General features: G+C 37.0%; 1 protein-coding gene across 1 annotated transcript in view; it reads right to left on the bottom strand.

The window, feature by feature from the left end:
* The window catches only part of LOC124633791, a 183,943-nt gene that overhangs the window by 103,089 nt on the left and 53,261 nt on the right, over positions 1–27,593 (bottom strand). The window contains exon 7 of the mRNA XM_047169127.1: positions 8,741–8,855. Within this exon, the coding sequence (XP_047025083.1) occupies positions 8,741–8,855 (115 nt within the window). The remainder of the gene's footprint in view (positions 1–8,740; positions 8,856–27,593) is intronic.

The following is a 27,593-nucleotide window of genomic DNA, read 5'->3' as shown; positions in this document are numbered from 1 at the left end:
CGGTGCGAGAGAGATGGCAGATATTCAGTAGTTCATGTAACGGTGTATCGGGGTGAAAGTACACATAACGTAACGTACACTCACAAGTGTGTAAAGGACTGTTCGCCATTTAAAAACACTTCAATATTATTGTGTTGTTAACGGAAATGGCTGTCTTAATGACTTGCATTCTAAGGCATTATGAATATCGTGATAATTTCTGGTAGACTAAATTCCTGATTTTATGTAAGCATTACATTCTATCGGTCAATAACTTCTAAGTCAGTTGTGGTCTAACTAAATGTCTTGTTCCTCTTCGTCACGTTGGTTTCTACAAAGAAGATGGTTTGAGATTCTGGAGAGTAGAAAGAAAATAAAATTTAACATAAGATTTGCTTTTTGCATACCCAAATGAACATAGCAGCGCCCTCTGTTGATCATAATACGGTACTATCTATAAGTCATCGTCAATAACTAAAAATCTTTGTGTATCCAAGTTTTTTGAGGAAAATGGGATCATTTTCCTTCCCTAAAAAAAGCTCCGGTTGCTCTTGGATAAAAAGAGGAACTTTTGCCCTTAGCACAGACAAAAAACGTTGCTAAAACATTTCGCTCACAACATGGTAGAAAAAAAACGCAAGTCCCTGTTTGTCCCATACGGCGTCGACGGAAACGGTATTGCCGGCCATTTGCGATTCCACGCCGATATTGTTAACGTTGAGACGCCACTCTGAATAAATAAATGGCATAGATTCCGTGTAGAGGATTCGCGTCGCGTTCACGGCCGCGTTCCCAGTCGGGCATTGTTCTTTACGTAACGCCTAAGTGACGCGCCCGCAAACATTTATTATGCTTACTCAGGTGCCGAGCTCTTTACCGTGTCGATTTCCACCGTCTATTGTTCTTGTAATCGCGCTAATCTGCATATAAACACGGATATTATAAGACTATTTCTAATAATGCTGCCATACAAGAATTATAATTAGCTCGTTCAACTTAAATACATGCTAATTGGTCGCAACGACTGAAGACTATCGCGTGATGTAATATTGAACAGCGTTCAATATTCAATGTGATTGTTTGTCAATTGACGTTATTCATTAATGGCGGGTCGTTACTATCACGTTTTTAACACGACCTCGATGCAATAAAAAAATTAAATGAGCTCGGAAAGCCGGCTCCAGCGTGCCCTCATAAATCTTCAATAACGGTCGACCCAACATAAAAAGGGCATTCGGCTGTATATTGAGGGTTCGGAAAATATAGTAACCATTATTTTTTACACTCTCGCCGGCTTTATTTGAAAAAAAAAAGTTATTAAAGCGTATTAGAATGTACTTAAGAGGACGAATTGGAATTTTTGGCGCCAAGGATCTCAATTTTTCTCAGTAAATACAAAACGGATCAAAATACAACTTGGTTACCTGAAAGTTCATGATATAAACCTTATTTTGTTAGACGTAGAAACATGATTAGGTAACTTTTATAACAGAGAAAAATATATCAAACATACCTCTTTTTAAAAAGAGATTCACATATTAGGGGCAAACGGGACCGATTTAAGCCTCTTAACTTTTTTAGTAATTGAGTATATACATACTCTTTAAAATTGTAGAAGGATTTTTTATCAAATTATCATTTCTAAATAATAAAATTACAAAACCATTTTGTCGCTTACGACTTTTAGTTATAAGCTAGCGCGCGTATTGTTATCCTCGCCCCGCTCAGACGCTCCGACCCCTTTTGGCGCCTTAGATGCGCGTGCCGGTTATGGAATTATTGTTGACCAATTCGTCGCCTTAACCTTAGTTACGTATAATCATAAAAGAAGTGCTAAGAAGCCTTCTTGATTCTGTCAATAGAAAAACCCTTATTTATAGAACTGCCACAACAGAACTGGTAGCGCCATCTATCATCGAACAACGCAACTAAACTCAAGTAAATTAACATGAACCGCACAAAAAGGTACAAGTTTTTTCACCAATCTAGCATCTTGCGCAACACTTTATTTAAAATAGTTTTTCACGATTTCAAACAAAGTAAAGAACCTTTACGATGAATGGTTTTAGATGTAGGTAGGTTATTAAAGCGGCATTAAGCGCTGCTAAAAAGATTTATAAAACTATTGAGGCGATTGTTGTTAGACGAAACAATTACGAATTGTAAATAAGACAGATAGATAAGCGTCAAATAGAGTGAAGACTATCCTGCCCCTCGTTCGCGTGTCTAACAGACGCTTTTCTTCTAATTAAGTAGATGTTGATTCACGCACACGCTCGCGGCGCGTCGCGTGTCACTGACCTTCGCGCAATTGTGGGCCGGATACGGCTGTCATGCGTTTGTGTACTTCATCACGGCGCAACGCTGCCTGCTTTATATCAAAACAAAACATCGCGAATACACCGTGTGACTCATTATTAAGTGTTAATTAATACCAACGTCTTTTGTTTACACGCACTTTCACGCGCTTCATTAGTCGGCTGAATATCTAATCAGATTCTGTAGGTTTCTATGAAATATAGCTTGTTATTTGTCCTACATAATTATTTGAATTATTCAATGTTTTGTTTTGGTATATTAAGAGCGTAGAATTTATTAGTTATGTACATCAATTTATTTGAATCTTGTATATTTAATTTCAGAATAAGCCGACTATCTCTATCCAAAAATCAATGTGCTATGTTAATTATCGGGGCACTATGAATATCTGTGCTAAAACAAATTGCTACCCCATTGTCTCAACCCTACCTCATTACAGCAAGGTGAGCGTTATTATGGAGCAAAGATTAGGGTGACACTGCATTCCTGCACGATTTTCTAATGCCACCCCACAAAACGTGCGCCAGACGTGTCACAATTTCCCCGTTCACCCCCATTCACCCGCCCACCCCGGGTGCCCGGGGGAGGGGTCGTCGCGTGCCATAACCAGTTTCGTCGACATGCAAATTTAATATTGTTATTTTTATTTTAACTTTACAAGGGCAGTGGGGGAAGCAAAGTATGATAAGGGGCATAATGTGTATTAATGTACGCCCGGTTTCCTAAACTCATATAAAATTCACATGTAAAGGGGCTGCCTTAAGGATGTTTTATTATTGACTACATCATTCTGCACTTAAGTATGATAACGTCTGTAAGCGTATACATAATAATTTACAGTTGTAACCAGTTTTTGGGTCACGACGAATTAAGTTCTTTGTTTCGCTGTTTGCATATCTTTATTCGAGATTGCTTTGCTTAATAACAAAGAAAATGGATATTCATTAGTAATGTTTGTAGCGAATAATTTCTTTGATGGCTAACGTATGGAGTTCCGTGACTATGTTTATTAAAACATGTAGTAGATATACCGCAGTCCCGGCGTACCTCTGGTGCATTTAAAGGTAAATATGTAAAGTTATGCTAACTACATGAGCCAACGGGCGCGCACGCAAAATTTGCGATGTTCCACAAGCGGAATGCAGATTACTTCGTTACCGAATATCAAGATTGTATAAATCTGTCAGTGAGATAAAATTTGCTCCGACGGAGCTATCTCCTTCATTTGCAATTTAGAATAATATGACCTTTAAATTGGGGTCACAGAAGACGTTTATCTACAAGGGTGATTAATATGTCATCTCGAGTTAGAAGCCATTATTATTTGAACAGATAACATACGAGATGTTGTCAGTCGCTTTCTAAGAATTTTAGCATGAATATGTTAATGTTCAAAAGAACAGGTTAATGTAGTCACATCGGATGAAATGTGCAAATTGGTGTGACGCGCCACGCTTGTCAAACATCCTTACGTAATGTTGGAGGACTAACAGACGTGACACGACATTACATCCAACTAACCCTAGTTAGCTAATATACATTATTAATCTGCACATTGAATTATCGCTGACAAATATCTGAGACAGGCGTACAATTAGTTGAATTACACAGCGTGTACGATTGTAATCTTGTTACGAGTAATTACTGCCAGTTCAATGAACAGCGCGCTTATTATCGCTGGCATTTGTTAATATTAAATACCAGTAGAACATTTCCGTCGTAAATTGAAACTCGATTAATAAACAAGGCTACCCAAACATCAATTAACAATATAAACACAAACTATGATTACAATGGTATAATTGAGCGCATGGGTTTTAAAGAGCACGAAGTGCGGACGACACGACGCCGACGGGCTGTACTGCGAAACCAATTAAAATCAAATTGTTAGGTAAACAAACAGGCCCCGTACCGCGGAAGCTTATCCAATATCCGAATTCCGTTAACTGACACAAAGGACTGTCGCTTCCACCGTCGCTTTGTGAATACTCAACACCGCGTATGTATTTGAAGAGGCATACGCTTGATAGCTTTGCAGTAGTTGCCGCCATAGCTTGACTTATGTACACCAATTGTTTGTCAGTATTCAGTATATTATATTCTGCCAAAACGGGATTAATCGAACATGCTCGGGTTTCGAGTAATTGCTATGTACTGTGATGACACGTGTACTAAATAATTAGCGACATTCGAGACGCACATGTTATATTATAACTTCATACATGACTGCGTTAGTAGATCTTCTTACCATTGGTATGTTAAAAAATAATAAAATATTGATGCAGAATACTTTTATCAGGAAGAAACCTTCATTGAAATGTGTTTATTCAAAAGATACAAATATTTAAATAAACAAACGTGTACATTATACAAACAGTATGGCAACAGCGTCCTGTTATACCTATTCAGTATACAAAATTTATTCGATAAATATCTTGGCATTTTCGGAACGACATGCGGCTTAGAGACGTGACTAACAAACGTATAAGTAGCATTTTCCATATAAACAAAACAGGACAAAACATTCTCAATTATGTAAAACGGTATTGTTTTCCGAACGGTACCGACATAAGTTGTTCTTTGCTGCCAACCTTGGAAACTTAACTAGTTTCGCATTCAAAAGTTGGTCCCAGTGGCCGTCGGGGCAGGTCGCGAACGCTGAACGAAAGTGACCGAACTTGGAGCGATGAACAACAATGTGAACAAAGTTCCAACGATCCGAGCAATATTTGTTCCAAGCCCACGGTTGTTCTCAACTCCGGAGTTCCGAGCCAATATAAAGTTAGTTGCCGTTGAATACGTACACATAAATACAGTGGCTCCAAGGCGAAACTCCACAACTATTAAGTATACAATAACTTTCCCAGAGTTATGTAAACGAATCGCTAAGAAATAAACAATGATCCAGTATTTAAACTAAAATTAAACAAACAAGAATGTTGAAGAAAATGTAGAAATAATAAAAAAGAAAACGTTTAATACTAATACTTTAACGTGGGTTTCAGAATCACGGAGGTGGAGGGCTGTGGAAAATTATGAGAACCGGCGAAGTAGCTTACTGCCTACGTTATTAGATCCCAACTCTTTATTATGTAAATATAATATACGTTGGCCCAGCGGCGACGAAATTTAATATGGGTACTTTGAATTATTCAGGGAATAATCAACATGACGCTTTTATTATTGAAATAGGCATTAAATATGTATGTGATTTTTAAAGACAGGTCAAACTACCTACGGCGTAGTAGATTCAATATCTTTTAGAGCTACAGAATTTCTCAGGCTTTATGCATGACAAATAAGTTAGTCAGGCATGTTGTAGAGTTGATATAATATTATGTAGACATGAATATGCATAAAATTCTAACATAAGCAATATAAAAATGAACAGTGAACAGAAATCGAATACTTTGCTACGAACATTGATGTGACATATCGGCGATTACACATTACACGTGGCGTGGCGGTTGTTGTATCAATGCGACATGTGAAGTAATTATGCTACACAGTACTCTGGTTTATATGACACATGTTCGTATCACATGTATCATCCCCGCGGCCGCCCCACGGCTGGCGGCCATGCTGTGACGTTACGCCGCTGTCACTCGCACCCCGGCACAAAATGAAAGCACGTTTTATCTCCCTTTATCGCGGACATATTATTTCACTCAAAGGATAACTTCCCATACCGCCCGCCGGACAGACAAAGGAGAATTTCTGGTTCCTATTTAATTTTCTTTTCAACTCTCTCAGTTTCAGACAGAATTGAAGTTAAACATTAAGATACTACAAAAGCTTAAATGGATTTTAAAAAACACTGAAAGTTTTAGAAAGTTTAAAAGGAACAAAATATTCCTGAGCGTGGGTCGGGGTTCTTGCTCGCTTAGATTAAGAGGATAGGTAATTAAACTTAGAAAGAAAACGATAATAATAATTTATCGTTGTACTCATGTTAAGAGAAACGCTTTGAGCAACTAGCGTTTAAAAATTTGCTTGCTTTGAAACAACATCGTATGCAAACTATGTTAAGGCATGACTATTTTCCACGGAATTTACCTGAAACTTATGCCGAAGTATAAATCGTGCGTTTAACGTGGTCTACTTCATTAGGCTAATGCTGTCCGCTTGTGGCTCTAGAATTCTCCCAATTATTGCGCGATGCGCTTTTACCTGGGATTAACGGGACACGTAACCAAAGCTGGAATGGCTAGATACACTGCAAGTGAACGTGGCTATGTGCTTCAATATTTATGAGTGTATGTTAAGTTTAGTAAGAACCCTCATTAACATCCAGCTCATTAATTAGACTTGGTTGCTGTAATTTCCACCGTTTGCGTACTGCCCTATAGTGAGTGCCTTTAATTAAACGATTTATATTAATGCTTGGCTTTACACTACAATGAACTATTCGAGTCTATTCTCATTAGTTGCGTAATATAGTAAACACCTTTATTTTAACTACATTGAAGTTTCATAATAAAACTTCACATCTTATTGTAACACCCGTTGTGTTTAAACGAGTCTCGAGACAAAACATTCAACGATGGCCAGTTCTCACAGATGTAGAAAACAAAAGATAATTGAAAACAAACATTTCACACAGCAAAGAATTTCGCATTATAAAAGATTCCTTTGTTGAGAATGGAGTGTTTCAAAACACTAGAAAGATTTAGAGATTCAATCGAGAGCAAAGTCGCAAGGTCTCAGAAGGCAGTATTGAAAGGTAAATCATTATATTGCAAATGGTAGCTATCCATCTTGAATGCAGTCAAAGGCGAAGCAAGATCATCCATTAAGAGGAAGTATGGGGAAAATGTACGTCTTATATTTATTGCCGTTCCGATACAGAATTATTTATTACGAGTACTGCTTCTATTTTTATCTTAAACAGTTTAAAAAAAATTGTCAATAAACTTTCATTATTAATATGAAAAATATTTAAATTAACAAATGTATTTGCTGACATTTTGACTTGTCTTGAGCGTAAAATGGTTATGTGTCCCATGTGGGCAGTGGGCCATGAAACTGTCTGATATTTTTAAAAGCTATTTTAAAGAAAAAGCAATCGTTTTTCTTTTTAAATTATTTATCGTAGACCCTAAAAATAAAAAATAAAAATATACATAATTGGTTTGCCAAGAAAACAAAGTTCTGTTTTGCGAAATACAGTTTCCATTTACATTTGAATTGGGAAGCTCGGTACGATTATGTACAGCGCACATATCACAAGTTAGCTGCAACTGCACTTTACCCAGCTGTGCGAGAATGTTCTATTTAAGTTTAAGTAACTCGTTCATAGTCGTCGACTGGCGTTGTGCCAACGTATGGAGTAAAAGCCGTAAAATTTGAGACACACTTATCTATACATTTGCAAGTATATGTATACTCTAAGACTTCCAAGTAACGACTCACAATTTACACTGACCCAAAAAGATACCTGAACTCATATTTCAGGTCGACATGCGTATTTTACTGTAAGCTGCTTTACTTAGCGTCAAACAAAAGGAGATAAAGTAAACGGCTCCTGGTTTAAGATTAAACTTGAAAGCAATTTGTGTTGCCCTTTCTGCAAAGAGATTGTAAGACTAGGAGAAGCTAAAGACTAAATGCTCTGTAATCATTGAATCAAGTAAACGACTAAGTGCACGCAAAAAATAAGATAAATATCTATCTCTCAAATTATGCACTCATTCAAACGTGAAAGTCAAAACTCTGAACACGTGTTTATTTCGCTTGAATTGCAGCGTTCTTTATACATTTCAATTTAAACGAAAGCTTTAGAGTAGTGCATTCAATCTAATAGGAATTACAAATGGAATGGTCACGGGTGCTGCGGTAGTCAGCACACCTGAATGCTCTGAATTCTATCCTATTAAGCGTGGAGCCCGGCTGGCTCCCGGGGGAGCCTTTGTAACTATCCCCTTTCGTGTATTGCACGGTACGTCAATTGCGACATACCGGGTGATACCCCAGTTACGTAAAAAACGAATCAATACATGATGAAAACAGATGCTGATCTTTGTTAATTATAAAACATACCGTGATAAATTGGAACACGTTATAGTTTTTTTAGTAATTGATTCAAGGAGTTTTTTTATGGTCACTCTTTGGTTTTTATTCAATGTTTCGTTGATTTGTAATTTGGTAATCGTTAGATTAATAGAACAAATGCCAAAAAACTGTTATTGACTTAAAGATAATGCTGGAGATAACAGGTGACTGGTGATCAATCAAATAACTTTCACTACAAAAACAACTTTTTATGACGTGGCCATCGACAGCAATTCTTGCTTTTACAAGAATAATAAATTGAGCATTTCAATAGATAACTTTGTAATGGCGTCATAAATTTTGGCTTTTATTGTTTTCTTGAATACTTTAGAAGTTTATGTGATGGACAAAGGAGATTTGTTATCGATGTGAAGCAAAAAAGTTTGTTTACCTGTAGGTTGTGGCGGCGGGTCCGTGGGTGCGATTTGCCCGTTGCTCCTCACGGCGGACGATTTCTTCCTGCCACCGGTAGTCGCTGGACTTTTTGTGGTCTCTCGTTCAACTCTCTGCAAAAAATAAAAAGATATGATACGACCCCAAAATAAACTCGTTCTTTATAGACATAAAGACAGAAATAAAACGTGATTGTATTAAAACGGTTCTGGGATTATCCGAGCCAGTTTCTTATGTGACCTTTTCGCTTGTTTTCGTTTTATTAGGGATATTTTACCTTATGAATATTGTATTTTTATCTTGCTTCTTATAAACATTCAAATTCTGCTTTGGTATTTGATACAAAAAAGCAACGCAGACATATGGACGTTTCAATAACGAACTTGGAGTTGAACAAACAAAGGACTATGCTCGGCACACAATGTTAATTCGAAACCCTTCAGAGCTTTGATGTTTGAATGAAAGCGGGGGCCACCCCATACATATTTTAATGAACTTCTGAAACTTTTAAGAACGGCCTTGGTATGCTACATTAGTGGTAATTGAAAACAGTTTGACATTCAAACGGGAAAACCTTACAAAAGCGCATTACTATTAATGTTATGTGATTAGATCGAAGAACCGATAGCGTTAATGCACGATTTCAAATCTACATAAATGCGTGTTAATATGTTTATAAACGCCTACTTCTTGCATGTCAAGACCGCTTGAAGTCGTGTGATGTCTTACTTTATAGGGATTTACCTAATGCATTAGATTTAATCTGCGTATAGTGTTAGTCCGCTTATACCTAGTAATATGAAAGAGGAATTAGTGAAAATCGGTGACACGACCTCTCGTTACCTACATTTAGAAAATAATCGTGTTCAAACATTTCGGTAGTCTCATCAAAAGGTAATTCAGGGCACATTCTGATTTCTTACACTCATTGAAAGAACACAAACAAATCACGCTAACCTCGTAACATAAAGATATAACAATCAAACGAGGCATGTTTTGAAGAAACCTCTCCAAGATGAAATTAATGTAACATAAGCACGAAGTAATGACATCACAGGGCGCCCTTTGAAATGGAATCATTCAGCCGTGAAGCAGCAATCCACTTATTTCGGCTGACGGCGGGCGATCCCAGTCCGAGTTACGTCGAGTCATGAGTCATGGCGTTTGGTGCCGGCTCATGCTGAGTCACGGCCGAGTCGGCAAGACCTCGCCGAGGATTGCCGACTCAGCGGCGCACCTCGACAGCGGTTATTGCGCTGACAGAGCGGAATAAGCTGCCGCCTGTTCTCTAAAGCACTAATTCTGATTGATACTCGATAATCGCTAACTAACCCTCTTTAAATATTCACCTTTGCTTTTCTATACAACGGTTGCTCATTCATCACTATGTATGTTTACATAGCTGTGTAATTGTCTGATTAATATCCATCATTGAAAATTTATTGGAATTTCGTTTCGAGAAACAAATCTAACAACAAGTAAGAAACTCAGTAAATCACGACGTCAAGAATTGAAACATGGAATTAATAAAACACCAGCAACAGCAGAATGGCTGCCAAAAGACACAAACAATCTTGTATTTTAATTAATGACGAAAATACAAAAGGATATAAAGTTGCGAACTCGAATGAATGCCGAAATAATTGAGCGGACAGCTATAATTGAGAAAGTAAATGAAATTCAGAATTTAATTACTAAACTACATTAATTTATACACAAGTTCAGTATCAGCAAACATAATTTCCTTTATGTGAACTGAATTAATGTGTAAGGCTCAGCTGACCGGGTGTTGTCATAACAAAAATTTATGGCATAAACATGCGAACTTGGGGTGGTCGGGAGATGGGGAGCCGGCCACGACATGCTAAGTACTCGTGAAAAATGGGCCAGCGGGGGAGGTGGGCGATCGTCCCAGAGGGGACGGGAGCGGGGTGGTGGAGTCGTCGGTCGCGACTGAACTGTTTATGTGCACAAGCGAGCTATGCTTTGACAACGCGCTGCGTCATCGGGAAATTGACAAACAACCTGTTTGTATGGATCGACGAACATTGTTGGCTCAGTGTGGCTCGGTTTGAGTACCTATACTAACTTTGTTTATTATAGTTATCTTTCGCGCAGGGGAACTTTTATTGCTTACACATGCATGTGAACCCGTCATATTGGAATGTTACGTTGTTTACGAAAACACAAATAGTATAAGATAAATATACACCACAAAGGATAAAGCAAAGATGTTAAAATATGCAATGCCGAATATTTGGCGTGATCAAACTCCAGAATAACATCAATTAAGAAACAAATTCAAACAACACGCGCTGAAACTTTTGTGTATGAATAGAAAGTTTTAAAAACGTTAATTAAAACTTTGCCACGTCTGCTGAGCGCGCTGGAGAAAGTTATGAGTCATTTGGTTCACTTAGTATTGACGGTTGTTCTTTACATGGTTCTAGTTACGTCACGTTTAATCAAACTATTGTAGCTACTCCTACGTGTGGTAGATCGGATTGTTGATTAAACAACTAGTGTTGTTACTACGAAATTTCATTATCTTCTACTATGTACCAGTAATGAATATTAATGATTGCTATCTCCGTCTAATTTGCGACGTGCTTAATCTTTTTGCTGTGAATAATAATTAAATACATGCTAATTATAACTCTTAGCTTTTTTCGCGGCACATGTAACACATTTCCGCTGGCTACATAAACAATTATGTACATTACGATTTTTATTTTTAACTTCCGCTCAAGAAATAAAATTATAATGCGAGACTGTTTGTGCATTAAGACTTTAATGTGCTGAAAAATGACATCGAAATGTCGATCAGCGAGTGAAAGTGAAATGGTACATTAAAGAGAAAGTGTGGTCACACGCTACATGACTGACCTACGCAATGCGCCTCGCGATCTAGGCCATGGGCCTGCGAGCTTGCACAACAAATGCATACTTTGCATTACATTTCTTGCTCTATACTCCATGCTAATAGTCTTAGGCTCAAGTACACCAACAGCAAAAACCTCCGTTTTCTCAAAACAATTGTTTACTTCAGAAGAACGTAAAAAATCACAGTAAACAGTTGTTTTAAGAAAAACGGACGTTTATATTATTGGTAAACTTGGGCCTTTGCGTTTTGCGTCCGTAAGCTATTTGCACAAGATTAATTTAATTATTTCAACATGAGGACGCCAGATGCAGTTTTAATGGCGCATGCGATGCGTCTCTTTTGTTCGAGAGATTAAGAATGGGAGAATCTTTTGCTATTAATTTACTGAGCAAGATTCATTCACATAAGGTGAAGATATTAGGTTATGATAGAAACCTGTTCAAAATAATATAATAAGTATAAAATAACTCCTTGTAGAAGTGATTTATTGCAGATGAATGCAAAATAAATTAATGCACATGGAAAACCTCTCGTAAATTATTTTTCAATGACAAATAAACTGATCACAAACACCCAATAGGAAAAACCAGATGTTTGATTGTTTATTTACGAGTACAAAGTTTGCTCTCAAACGTTAGTATGTATACTTAAATAAAATAGGACATAAGTCTAGCGTCGTGGGAGGTCTCATAGTGATTAGGCGGAGTCTAATAGGCCCTATTATAGAAATATTCTATAATGGGAGCTATTATCTTCCACCCGCGTTCTCCTATATATAGCTCTACAATACAAATACTTTAGTTTACATACTTTCCAAGAAAAACTTATCTCTTTTCTGAGAATTCTCTTCAAATATTTGGCAATGGTCCACCGTTAGTTCGTTTGTGATATGTGTCATTTTTAAAACAATTGAAATTCAATATTCGAATTATAAACTGTTATGAGAAGTTCAGTCTTTTACGATGAAATGACTGCAGAATATAATTGTGAGTGCACTGAAGATAATTGAAATAAAGTTGTACATATATATATATTATACAATGTAATGACGATTACAAATAGTAGAAAGCGTAGCAGTTACTCGAACAATGTTGGCACTTGCACTTCACAAAATTCTTACGAGTAACCTTGGTTTTAACAGTTTCAAATAAACACATTTCTCTTGACGCAAGTTCTCATAAAACGGACGGTCTATTTTATGTCTTGTCATTCTTTATTGTGTCATTCACCCCTCCGCGGGGGTATGTTAGACCCTTAACCCTTTATCGCTATGTACAGAACGTTGTGCGTGACAGCTCAAACCCATCCTTCCCCTTAATGAGATTTCACTGCGAGGGTTACAAATCGTACTTTTACCCTCCAAGTAATTATAATGTAAGGCCGAAAGTAAATTTTTCCATTGTTAATTTTAATATACTGTTTTCTGTTGAATTCTGTACGTAATTTTCGATGAAAACACAGAGAGTATTCAATTTCAAATAAAAAAAATATATTTTAACTACGAACCAAAATGTTTTGCATAAAAATATTCAACCTACAGCATAACCGTGCTTAATTTAATTTACTTTATAATCTCGGAAAATTCAGAGCGATATAATTAAAAGCCGATTTTATCATGCAAGAAGGTAAAAAAAATGTATAGGTATGTACGAACTTACAGCAATAAAAATTCTGTGTATTCGCTTTTTTAAATATTTTATACTTCCGCGTAATAAAAAACGGCTCCAGCGTTTTACAACATAATAATTATTTTTATTTGTAACTGCAAAAGAAAGTATACTCAGAATTGAACAGATTTCGACAGAAACCATAACGATTTTGAACTACGATAATAAATATGAAAACTCTTTAATATGCAGACATGAACGTCCAATTAATATTAACTAGTCTTTAGATTGAAGGAGCCTCGATTCGTGGACCCGACTTTTAATAGACCTGGTACAAATAGCCACTGGGGCAATTGCAATCGACTTGTTAAAACGAGGAGCAATTAATGCCATATTACGAATAAGGTCATTCGCTCTCATGTTGACGTTAGAACTGGCTACTTATAGTTTTTAGAATAAAACAGATACATAGGTACTCAAATAAGGTAGGTAAGTAGATAATAACAATAGAATAATTCCCTCCACGTTAAAACTCTTCAACAATTTCATCTCATCTAAATTCGGAATTCTTTCAAGGGTCTTTATGAATATTACAAATTAAACAAAAACTTCTTTCTTCCATTTGGATTAACCAAATAAACTTTGGCCCCGTCGATTGACCGAAGAAATCGGTAAGAACATCTCTATTGTAATAAATAGGTTCGTTTTCTCTCTTCATCAATTTTGCGAAATCCCAGATTTTCCCAGTTCAATCTCAGTATGGCGTTTGAAAGCGAAGCGTTTCACAATATACGCACAACATTTAGCTCAAAGCGGTATAAGTTACTAGTGTCTGTTCTACTTACCCCATAAGCGCTTAACGTGATATGAGCCTATAAGGACCATAGCTAAAGGCACTTCCTGCTTACCCATACATAAACGTGATTTACTAGCAAAGACATAGCACTACATGGTTTGAAACAGTAACATGTTTGCAGATCAAAATTTTGAGGTTCATATTAACACTATGATGTTGTTTGAGGAAAACTAAATACCTAGTTACGTAGCATCTAAAGAAACGTGCTACTGAAAAATAGAGCGTGACTCGACGGTTTTTGCAAACAGAACGTCACGAAAGGCAAACATAAAACTGCTAATGAGAGCCTGACTAACATTTAACGGCAAGGTAACAACACCATTTTCTAATTTAAGCCAACTCAATACACAAAAGGTCGGGCTTCATGTAATTTCCTACAATATAAGCTATTAAGTGAATTTTCCAAAGACCAGTCCCTCGGAAACGCTTTCTCGCGCCCGAAAACGGTACATTCACCCCATTCAAATCCTTGGGACCGTTATGAGATAAAATTGACTTAAAGGAAATGGTCTCCGTTATACATCGGTTGAATAAAGTGTTTCGCAGCCGTTCCTTCGCTTTCAATGTAACCTAGTTTTAACGATTCATTAATAATGATTTGCATTATGGTAATCAACAGGATATGTTCTACATTCTATAGCTGAGTTATGCCCGATGACTCAAGTTCTCATGCCTTTAAAATCCGCGTGATAATATATGCATAAAGTTCCGCATTTTGTATGAAATATGACATTATTATTATACTGTTTGAATTCTCCGCAAGTTCGTACCCAATAAACCCTTTCACAATCGCTCTAAATAGAACTTATAAACGATTAATATTCCACCATCATGAAAGCTGTATAGTGCAAGTAAATTCAATGGGAACACAATCAGATCGTTTATATTCTCCGTGGTGGCGTTGTACCGCACGTTACACACTGTGTATCGTGCCTTTGTGTGTTTCCCTTTGAAACACACAATAAACAAGCTGAGCATTGTGGACGGAGTGTACTGAACCATGTTCTATAGCAACGGTACTATCAACTCACTTATCTACACTAAAGTCAACTGGTCCTATACCTAAGCACGTCCGGAGTCCGGATTGATTACTCAGACTCTCAACTGGATTTGTAAATGTTTTCAGCAAATTGCTTTTCATGTTTACTGCTCCATCCGTAAACAAGTTCACGGACAAAACAGGGAAAAGAACAAGCCAAAAATATTTGAGAATAAAATAAAAATTTTCATAAACGTGTAAGTACAAAAAGACAAAAATGTTATGAATTCCAATTTGCCTTAAGCTATAAAAAGAAACACGTTAAAATTACTTGATCGCTAAAATGTTAAAGAGCTTTGCTACAAGCCTTGGGAGGAGCAATTTCCCGGGTAAGTCTTGGCACGAGCAGCCTTTGACGGTTTCCTAGCAACGGAGCTACACCTATTACCGAGATGTTTGAGAAAATGTGAATATTCTTCAACATATTTACGATTTAATAAAAAGAGATATACCATGTGGAATATTTTAAAACGTATTCCATGGGTGAAATATAAAACCTACAACAGGCAAAATACAAAAATGCTACAAAAACTCTAATGGCCATTAAAAAGGGAAGGATTTACACCTCAGCTGCACACAAAAACTAAACGAGCGTCGGAAAATACTAAGCGGATTATTGACACGTTCCACGTACTACAGCACCAAACACAGGCATCATAATCCTTTAAAATTACACGAAAATTCGTGACGAAGCTGAAGTTGAAACAAGTACAAATGATCCATGACACGTGTATAATGTTTACACGGAACATTGCAGATCAACGTCCCCGGCAACAGTACAGCGATTTATTTCCAAGTTCACCTTATAGACACCGCCCGCTCCCCGAAGGGTAATATCGACAAAATAACCAAGATAAATTGATCGATTCTGCTTTCACGAGATCGTGATAATAGATACGTGGGTACACAATAGACGGACTTTGATTAATTGGTTAATTTGAACACGAGAGGTTAACGGCTTCGATCTACTTCAAAGCGTTGAAGTGCTGATATTGCTTAGTAAACACTTAATCTTGTTCTAAATAAACCTTTGCTATGTAAATGTTCCGCTAGTCACGATCGCGATAAAGAAAATATTATAAAAGTTAAAGAACATAAAGTTGTTAATCCAGAATTGAATTGAAATAACAATGTATGAATACTTATAGTCAGAGAATAAATTCAAAAATGGTTAGCAGAAATATTTGATATGGAATGTGAAGTTAAAAGCTCCAAAAAGGTATAGCACCACAAATTTTGCCCAAAAATTCTAGTACAATACGATCGGTCCCCCTAAAACGAGAACAAAACAAAAGACGAGTACGATCCTAATATTTACAACACGCTTGAATAAACTGACATACGTCAAAATATTCTAGCTCTGCTCCAAAGAAATACTCGTCTGCATTAACGAGAAGCATTGCATAATGCAGATGCACGGAACTCTGTCTCAGGAGTAACACTTTACAAACGTTACGCAAGTGCACGCTCGCCTGACCTTTGTCTACCAATGAATGCGTCTAACATAATTTATATAATACTGTTACACTCTCCTTTGTATGTTCTCTACTTGCGGTAATTGGTTTAAACGGATCACCAAGTTTAATCCGTTCAAGCGTACATTACACCATCTTTGTAATCTTTTTTTATGGCATGTGTCTAATTAATACTCGTATTGTTTATCAATGTAATATGAAGTTCACGCTCATATCTATTTGTTCGACTACTATAAAATCGCGTGTTATCGCATTTCTTATAAAAATACCAAGTACTAGTAAATGCATTGTAATCATTCTTCGTTGTTATGATTTCCATTATGCAACGCCACGGAGGATTGTTGTGATTACTCAAGATGATTAAGCGTTTATCATTGTTGAGCGTTATATTACGCGGTTCGTTCCGTATTCACGGGTATACAATTTCACGAACTTTCTCAAGCTTGTGGAGAGAAAAAACATAGCGCCTCGGGACTTGTTCATACGAGTATTTCCCGGTACATTTATCTCTCAATCTCGTGGAGCCGGGGGCAGGAGAGCAACTCGACTGGTCGGACTGGCTCGCCCCACTTCCCCCTCTGTTCTCACTAGAAACCGGTATTCATAGTCCGGTCCTAAGCCTTTGGGGCCAGACTCGCTAACTAGATTATAAAGTCGATACGGCTACTAACTGGTAATAATTATGATGACTGTACTAACTTATTTTGCCTTTTGAGATGCATTTTCGTGAGGCACATTCAAATAAACAATTTCCTTTTTATAAAACTTTCCATTATTGGTATCTGATTATTGAATTCGAAAGTACACTTATTCCTTGTCTCGTTATTGTGAATTGCAAATATTTAAAACTAAAACGACGTCTGATGTTTAATTCATGGTATGTATTTCCATGTAAAGTGGGAAGGTATGTTGATTATTAAGTATCGCCAAACAGGAAGCTCTAATGATTAACTCAGAACGTTAACGTAATAAATTAAACATTACAGTTATGTGGTAAAAAGAAACACTTAACATCATAATAATTTCAAGATAACTGCGTAAGAACATACGTTATAATTATGACTAAGGATATAATGATAATAAAGATGAAGATGATGATGGAGATAGCAAAGTAATAATAAACGCTTATCAAGTACCGGAAGTAAGGTAAAAAGACAATACAAAAAGCTGTATAGAAGGCTTTAAAAGATTAAACAAACAGAGCTACATACAACTGAAATTTGGATCAGGCCCAAAGCTATTTTATTAATGTCTTGTGCAGTAGCAATAAGTAAAAGGGTATATTATTAATATGAAGAGTATACACGAACTAGGGCACCACAATAAAGAAAAGATTACTTTTATAACTACATTTGAAAGTTACATCGCTTTATCGCATTTTAATGGGTTCAAATACCATTTCGAACAGAAGCTTCTGCCCACTTAGTTCGACTTTCATTCGTTGATGTTACTTCTTGAATTCATCATTTGAATAAGGAATAATATTATATTGTTTTGCTTATTAATACTTAGATGTATTATTGTTGATGTTTATCAGACCAAAGCCAAAACAAATTAAGATGTAACATAATCCTAACTAATATTATAAATGTGAAAGTAACTCTGTCTGTCTGTCTGTCTGTCTGTCTGTCTTTTCTTCACGCCTAAACTACTGAACTGATTTGTGTGAAATTTGGTACAGACATAGTTTGGAACTTGAGAAAGGACATAGGATAGTTTTTATTAAAAAAAAATATATAAAAATAATTTTTATTCCGGACATATAGCGCCATCTATTGGTCAAACCAAAAATATGCAGGAAGTCACTATATCATGCGAACGAAGTCGCGGGCAAAAGCTAGTGAATAATAAATCAAAGTTACGACAAAGCTAATAAAGGCAACGGGTATTTTATAACTCGTATCGTTTTATGACGTCATATAATAAATGTATGTGGTTTACATACAAAACAGCACGCCTACGATGCGGTTAGATACAGCCGAACATAAATAAGTTGGGTATGTCGCCTGACAGCCAGTCGCAACTTATGCTTTGTTCCTTCCATCTCCACGGCTCTCCGCAGTTCGTCAACTCTGAATAACAACATTCTGTTACATTTTTTTGTAGTGGAACAATTGAATTGGTTGGGAATTCTCGCGATAGCTATTTATTGTCACATCCACATACAAAGCTTAATAAAATGAACTATCAAAATGTAATTTTCTCAAAGGAAACATTGTTGTTTCACATTGGAAATAAATCGGTAATTTCTTGGAATCGCTCACGTTTCTATTAAATCCACTAGCGTAAGATAAACTCGGGTTATGTGTAAGGCAGCGTGCGGACCCGGGCGGCGTTGTCAGGTGAGATTTATTCACGTATTGCCTTTACATGCGGAGTGGGCGTACGTGGGATGTAGACGGCCCGTGGTATTCGTGTACCGCCTTTATGTCGCTGCGTCTAGCGAACTATTCAACTCCTTATTCGGGCTTTATTGCTCTTTACGGTCATATTTTATTTCGTAAAAGCAAAATAACAAAAGCTTAAATTATGCCAGCACCTGCGTCGTATTATGACTATAACTTAAGACTTGTATTGTAGTTGGAGACTCAAAGAAAGTATCGCTCGTGGAGTCGTAACCTTTGTGAATTCTCCGATAATTGTGGGAGTAACGCAATAGAAAATATTCCAATCGACGGGTGAATGTTTATAAATAGTCTCGTCCGCAGCGGTCGCTTTATCATGCCGAACAAAGGAACAATAACGACCAACAAAGAAGTTAGAAAAGAACAAAAGCAAACATCGAGACCGAGTCAAACGACCTGTTTCCTTCTAAGGCGATGTAAAAACAATAACAATATGGCGCACATTGTGCGTGCCTCGATTAGTGATGCGCAACACTCTCAAACTGATCTAATTCCGGTGTCCGGAACTCCAGTCCACTCTCGCGAACTATCATAAACACCTCTTCGGAGTTAACGGTCTGTTAAGCTGTATAATATACTGTGCCCAGTACGTGGAGGTGGGAGAGAGACAGTCCTCTTATCGGGGTGTGGCTATCTCTACTTTGTATGCACTGCGCCTACATAGCTGCATGCGAGCTTATAGTATGCATATGTAGGTATACGTATGTACTAGCCGGTCGTGCTCAAACCATTATATGCTAATTAGCTTTCCGATGCATGTTCACTGTTGCAGATTAGACTCTGCGAGTACGTAATATCATTTCACCAACGAAAGGAATGCTAATTGGAATTAGGCTAATATAGGTAAGTTACAGGTGGATAGACAGCTGGTCTGATAATACATTAACTAAATGTCAAAACCTAATCCAGTTTCATAGCACGAATACGAAGCAGAAGATAAAGCGGTAGGTAATGCAAATAAGTATCATAAAGTTATTCGATGTAACTTGAGAAAATATAAATTACATAACATAATGTGATACGATAATAACACGTAATACCGTATGAGCTTACAAAATAAAATGTTATTGCTGTTATAAATAAATATAATAAATCAACTATGTAAGCCGGCGAACTACTTAATAGGCGATAGTAAACAATGAGTCATGACAAGTACCGGTGGCTCGGCGGGGGACGGTCCACGGTCCACAATGGCCACAAAGCACCAAAATCACTTCACGACGTCACGCGGCACATTAGAAATTCGAAAAACATGTGACGCTAGTGCGGTGAAAGGTAAGATGCGTTCAGTAAACCGTTCCGAGTAACCGAGCGTAGTGATGCCGACGCGGGAGAATGGCGCAAACTGGCTGGCCGGGAGGGAGGGGCCGCGCTCCCCGCCCGCACCGCCGGCCCACCAGACACACGCTTGCATAATTAATTATACTTCACACACATTGCGCCTTCCGCACAAGCAAGGTCATCTTTTTAATGATACAGATTCGCGATACGCTATCTCTGAAGAGCTGACAGTCCATATCGACAGGTGATAAACAAGAGTTATCTATTGAGTAACATTGTATAACGCGAACTGGCTGGAGGTTATCTAATTCGTGTGCAAGCCATTTTATCTTCAGGAAAGACCAGTTTATTTTAACGGATTATTTTTATATGATGCTTGCGTAATGATTTTATGACTAAGTACTAAAAAAAGAATCTCTGAAGAAGATTATTAAAATATTGATTGAATGTGTAGGAGTAAGTATCAAAAGAGCTAAAGTATTTTTTATTCAGTCGGCATACAATCGTTTTGCCGTCGCTAGTCGTTACGCCTACAAGAGCATCTATCATCAAAAGAATCTCAACGACTTTAATTCAAAATCCCCTCTCGAACATGGAACTCCGTCATTCAGGTCAAAATGAGTATTAACCTTCAAACAAAACAAGAACAAAGTAGTGAGTGGCACGTTAATACAGACCCTTTTGACGGGAGCCGGGTGGGGTGGGCGTGGGGTGTTCGGTTACCCGGGACTGCCAGACGAATCCCGGCGTCCCGCACTTGTCGCGATCGATATCCGTATCCGCTGCACGCCACGGGAACTCGCATTAACTAACTTTACCGATGGAGGTGGAAAGTCGGCCGATGTTGTTACAAAACTTTACCGATTACAGTTTCACGAGATACTCTCCCTCTTGTTATTCTAAATGAATCAACAACTCGTTGGAAAGAGTAACAATACTGACGCCTTCGCTTCAATGTTCAAGTTTTATACAGTAGCTAACAGCGAAAAAGTTGGACGTAGCTTAATTAAATACAGCACATAATGGTGCTCAAGTATGCATATATACTTACTTAACTCCTCTGTAAAGTTTGGAATACCAATCCGTTAGCATCATAATTTCTTTGTTTATCTGATCATGTAAAGCGAATCTTTAGAAGAAAATGCCTGGCTGTGGAAGCGACTATATTTGACATTGGCTAGGGATTTTTTTTCATCAAAATGTTTTTGTTATTACCGGCATTCATAATGAAAGAAACATGTTACCCACCTATCAAAAGATTCACAGTATGAGATTACGTTTTGGCAAAGGATCAAATGAATGTTGATGTGATATATGAAGAGAAAAAGCTTACAGAAACACCGACAGACAGATTGGCTAGCAGTCCTGATGTCTGACGGAATCTACGAGAATAAACCCAGAATAATACTCTCATCGAGGCATTACACGAGTCTGAAACTCGAATCTAAACATTTACTCGTGTTAACGAAGACAAATGCCATTTCAAAGCAATCCTATTTACTTCAGACTTAATTATAATGTAATTTATTCAGTACAATATCACGATCTAAAGATATGCGTTCATTGAATTAAGCAACGATATAATTGATTCTGAGAACCAATACCACGTTTAATTTAATTATTTGTATGATGAAATAGGTACAGACAGAATAGCGTTTTGATTACTATTCAGATATTAATGCAATAAGCCGTATAAGTGTTATAGAAATACTTCAATTAGAGACATATGTTATTTGAATAATACTATAATGTTGCGGAAATCCTCCATGTTAGCTAACGGGCTCTGCATAATATTGGCTACCTATATGTATGCCATATACCAACCGCAATTATGAGAAGATGGAAAAAGAACACGTTTCTAAGATTACGTGCAAAGATTTCCGAACAAATTATATCAAGAACATGAATCATGCTCAGTTACTGTTACGACTCTCAGGTTAACTATGTTTGTTTTTACTGACAGCCAAACTTTTGGCAACGAGCCACGAACAAAAACGATGACCAACGCTGAGTATGGAAGGTTCAATATGCCCTTGATCTGTCAGCCGAATAGATTCACGTACAAAGCTATTAAACACAATGAAGCGAAATGGGCCACGCTTTACGAACATCTCCAAAACGAATATGACGATAACGGTATAAATTTGCAACCGTGGTCCATTAATCCTTGTTACAATGTCACTGGTGACCCGGTCGTAGAGGGGGACTTTATTTATTCGACACGTACGGTATTTACATATAAAAACTTCTATTCAAGTGTTTTCTCGAATTTTTATGGCAAACACACACAAAGGGTGATGGACGTACCCCATTTTGATGTTTTTGGAATGTTTACGTTAGTTTTTATTGGCGGACCATGAGAAGAAATTCGTCTTTGATACGTAAAAGCTGAATGCATTGTTTGGTACGCATTAGGGTACTTTTTATGGACATGAGAAAAGTAAGGGATACCAAGTAAACAGTGAGTCATATTGCAACACAATAGATACCCAAAAAGATTTAAAAAGAAGAATTCTAACGGATAACAAACATAGAAAAGCCAAATGCAACATATGAGAGAGTGTCTATGTCTTATCATTGAAAAATAAAACAGATTGCCATTACCATAAGGATGATGAGAAACAATTTGCATAAAAATAATAATTGATTCAGACTCCGAGATTGAATACCAAACTAGAATAAATAAAATAAATAATAAGGCGTCGGTTTTTATGCAAAACTCACACCTGTTACAATCGGAGACAATGCATACGTATCGGCAAAAACGGGCGTGAGTTCAGAGCCAATTCCACGGCTATAGGAAAACTTTGAATCGATTCACGAAGCAAGTTTCACGGCGACCCGAGCTACTCGAGATCCAAGGGCCCTATATTTTCTAAAACATGCTCCGATACGGCACTGCTTGCAATCGAATTTGCATGCCGCGCTCCATTTTCAATATATTCTCATTCTGTTAAACTATTTTGTTTTTTAAACTCCAATATACACTAAACTACACTTATCGTTGTATGAATAGGTCTGCCGTTTGGAAATCGTTCGCTGCGAAAATGGCTTAAGGTCAGTGACCAGTTATCTAGATCATCTACATTATTCCTCTCGGGATCTGACCATTGCCAACTAATATTTCATGTCTTTTACAACGATCGGAATTCCTCAACTAATCGTTAGTTGAGCCTAGATCTTAAAATGTCTCTGGTTATCTTAAACCTATAAATAAAATTAGACAGATGTTTATATTTCAACATTAAATATCATTAAATTTTCATTTCACTTGTGTTCTTGTTTATCAACAGTCAGTCTCAAATGATAATTTATTTGAATTGACCGGGAGGTGTAGATTTGTTTTTGGCAGCAATCCAACTCGAAATGGTTTCTCTGAAACGCTAGTTGCTAATGCAAAACTTCCTTACATCTTTAATAAGTGTGTCGCACTCTAACTATAAGTAGAAATACAAATATTATAAGCGATATTAAAATTTCAATTTATCTACGGCTTAAATTATTTCCACCTGATGACCTAGAGGAATAATCTACATTTTATGAGTTCGGCGCTTTCCTACTCCAAAGCATTAATTTCGACGACAATAAGTAACATGTTTACGATCTCAAATATATTAACTGGTTTAATTTGAGTTGGCTGCAGTAGACGACAAAAACCAATTATGTAACTGCTGTCATAAATATTTAAAATTATGCTTTGGATACAATTTTAATTGCTTACATTAAAATAAAGACACAAAAATAAACACCGCTATGTTTACAGAATTTTATCGTCTACTTTCTATTAAGATCGTAATAAATATTCTGCTTGACAGTTTAATTACGAATAATCTATTTGCACAAAAAAGAGAAGCAGTTTTTATTGTAACTGGAAATTACTCAAAAAGTAGGCTAGCGTACACTTTGATTAATAGTTAAAACAATTTCGACTAAAATGTAACGCGAATAACTAATTTTAGAATCCCTGACTAAAGAATTATTAACAGCTGCAATTCATAACGAAGTTTCAAGCGGTAAAAAAATAGGTAGGTAACGTTGCCAAATCTATTACGTCAAACAATGTTTTCGTTTACTAAATTACCGAAGACGTCTTCATCGTGACTAACCGGATTTCCCACACCAAAGCACCAAGTCATTAGCAAAGTTTAAAACGAGTTGTAAATAAATCTTTTCATAGCAAACTGGCGCCAACTTTCGATTGAAATCTTTATTACAAATGGCAGTCAGAGTTAGACAAAAAGTAATTCCAGATGTTTCTTGACAATTCAATTCAGAAAAGTCAATATAAAGGGAAGCTTAGTCATAGCAGTTTCACGATCACGGTACACCTGCACCCCAAGTTGTCGCATGCAATCTAAAAACACTCTAAAAGTGCACTTTTCAAAGTCCCTTTTACTATTCCCGTAGAACGTGCAGAAACAACTCGAGTTAGGATTACAATTTAGCATTCCACTCACGTGCGGAAAGAGACGGTGCTATTACAGCATAGCTTGAGGGAAAAGTGGAGATGATTTGTTTGAATGTACTTTTTGAATCGATAGTCCGAGAGCATACATAGTGGCCCTGTTCTAATCTGCTATCGCTATGCGTAGATTTCACAAGATGAATTGTTTATGGGTTCCGAGCCGGGAGAATACTCATGTCTCCGAAAAGGGTCACTGAACCAGACAAATTGCTACGAAGAGAATTGCTTCGCTCCCCCTTTGTCAAATCGGAGCGCAATGTTCGGCTTAATCGTATTATTTGCAGGATTTACGTCGAGTTGAATTTTCGGGTGAATTAAAATTAGAGGTAAGAGGAACAAGAATTTGCACTAATTGAGCATAAATTGCGCCTTTATGAATGTCAAACTAGGTTTCCGTTGGGTATGCAAATTGATGTGGAATTGTTTTGAACGCTTTGTTGTCGGGCGGAGTGGATGCGATGTGAATAATTCACGTCACAAACTACAAGAGCTTTCAAATGTCTTTTTCATATTTTTGTACCTGGGAAGTAGTGCACCGGTCGTAACTAAACAATGTTACCGGTAGTGCTGAGCGGAATACGAGAAGTTCTTTCTGGGTAACAAAATTGATTGACACAGTAAACTTTTGTAATGGGTCGTTCAAAGTCCAGTATTTTGATGAACGAGGCGCGTGTCGTGAGCTCAGTGCGGTGCGGCAAACATGGCCAGATGAGAATTATAGCCGAGTGTATTGGTGGCATACGAGATGAGCACTATCGGGCATTGCACGGCTGTACGTGACGTCCATGTACAATGCATCGCTAAATCTCTCTCATTGCCTCCTGGCTTTCAAAAAGAAATATGCTTCACGAACGGTGACATGAATTTGGACGACTGTATTACCGTTTTATAAAATACTTTTGTTTCCTTTTCGCAATATGAATTAATATTTCATTGACAGTCTAATTTCAAAACTAAATCAGTCGCTGCTCTTTTGTAATCTAGACTGGAAACAGAAGCTGGTTTTGTAGTTAAAACTTCAAACTGTAATTGCGGAGACCTTGTATATATTCTCGGGTAAAGATTATTCAAATATTTACATACATGTATAGCTCAAAGGAATATGAAAGTAAGCGTAGGTGTTTTAAATAGGACCAGTTTACCCAGACCCTTTCCACAGACTTGATATTCCGACCTACTTATTAAAGGTTGACAGTAGTTTCGAGGTTCGAGTTCTAGTGAGATTGGTCTTTGTGAATAATAACTACACATCCTGAGGCTTGGATGGGTCACTGCGCAGTTACTGACGATTTTCTTTGTCTTCGTTTTATGTTAATCTGTATCTGTTACTACACAAAGTGTTATTACACGAGCCTTCAGAACTACTTTCTTTGTTCTCCAAACAGATACTTTCTAAGTGCTTTTCTTGTAGGAGAATACAAAGGAAGATATTCTTTTAGGTAAGTTTATCTCTAGTTCAGTATTTTCCTTTTCAAAGTAGAATATTTTAATAACACAGACTAGAGTTATGAGATGAGAGAATGTGGCTGTAGAAAAGCATATGAATTCATGAATCATTAAATTAATGTAGTTTATTAAGAATATATAGTCCTTTATTTTAGAAGCAAGCAAAAGAGGACAAAGGAAGGACAAAATAAATGAAGAAAAATATCAAATATTGCAAATATTTTCATCCATGACCAAAAACGCAAAAACGCTCTTGGAATAACAAAATTATTCCAGTCGATAGCATTTTGAGAAGAACGTCAAGATTATCTGAAGGTGAACCGTATAATTAGTCATTCTTATTCAGTGTTAATTCCATCTGAGGGTACAAGACGTGTCCTTCACGAATGTCGAGACCTTGGTCCGTCCGATCCTTGGAACCTTGAATGCTGCCTCGAGCAAGAGCAACCATTTTAATATGAAAATAAAACTCCATCTTGCTTTAGAACTTCATCGTTTATTCTTGCAATACGTGTCCTGAATTTCCGCAAGCGTGGGTGTTAAATAATATAAAAATCTTTTGTTAATGTAAAAAGAGAGATATTTACAGTTAACCATAACGAGCAACATTATCCAATGGATGATTGATTAGGTTACGCGCCAATGCCTCAACTGTAACCACAAAAATAGGAAAATCACCGACTGTGTCTCAATCGCCAGTATAATTAACGTCAGCTTCGTTTATTAGCAAATGCCCTTTAAGTGCAGTTTGTAAATATACCCACTCAGAAACAGAATTAGCTTAGACATATTTATGGACTGGAAGCTAATTATCCTACACTTGTAACAGCGCTGGAGCTAAATTTGAATCTCCCCAGAAGTTTAAAAGCCAACGCGTATTCTAATATTCAAAAGGAGTATTCCGCTTGTGTCCTTAAACATCCTTCGATTTACATTAAAACAATACCAGAGCCAAACTTCTTAGTACGAGTTTCTATTCCAATATTCAAATGAGTTCAGTGGTGCAGAAACTTCATCGTTTAGACTTTAGAGTTGGAGCGATAGAACTTGTACAACCGAAACATTGTTCAGAAAACATTTTGCGCTTGACTACCAGGCAACAAAATATACTGCTATGTCATAAATGTTCAGTGGATTAGACCGGAACAATGGCGTAAGACTGGCGAAAACTGATTTTCTTACAATTTCAGTTTAATACATAAAGGAGATTGTTTAGAGAGAAACTTGTGAAAATCTTAATGATTCGATTTTGACATACCTACATAACGATGTCTCAATCCTAGCATTTAGATTCCTAGATAGGTAAAACCATTAGCTTCTATATTTGCATAAATAAGCCATCTATACCTTCTTCGGTCTTCATTGGAGCATCAATATCAGTTTCAACTAAGAT

Source organism: Helicoverpa zea, chromosome 10, assembly GCF_022581195.2.
Source record: "Helicoverpa zea isolate HzStark_Cry1AcR chromosome 10, ilHelZeax1.1, whole genome shotgun sequence".
NCBI lineage: Eukaryota > Metazoa > Arthropoda > Insecta > Lepidoptera > Noctuidae > Helicoverpa > Helicoverpa zea.
This window is presented reverse-complemented; position numbering and strand designations above follow the sequence as displayed.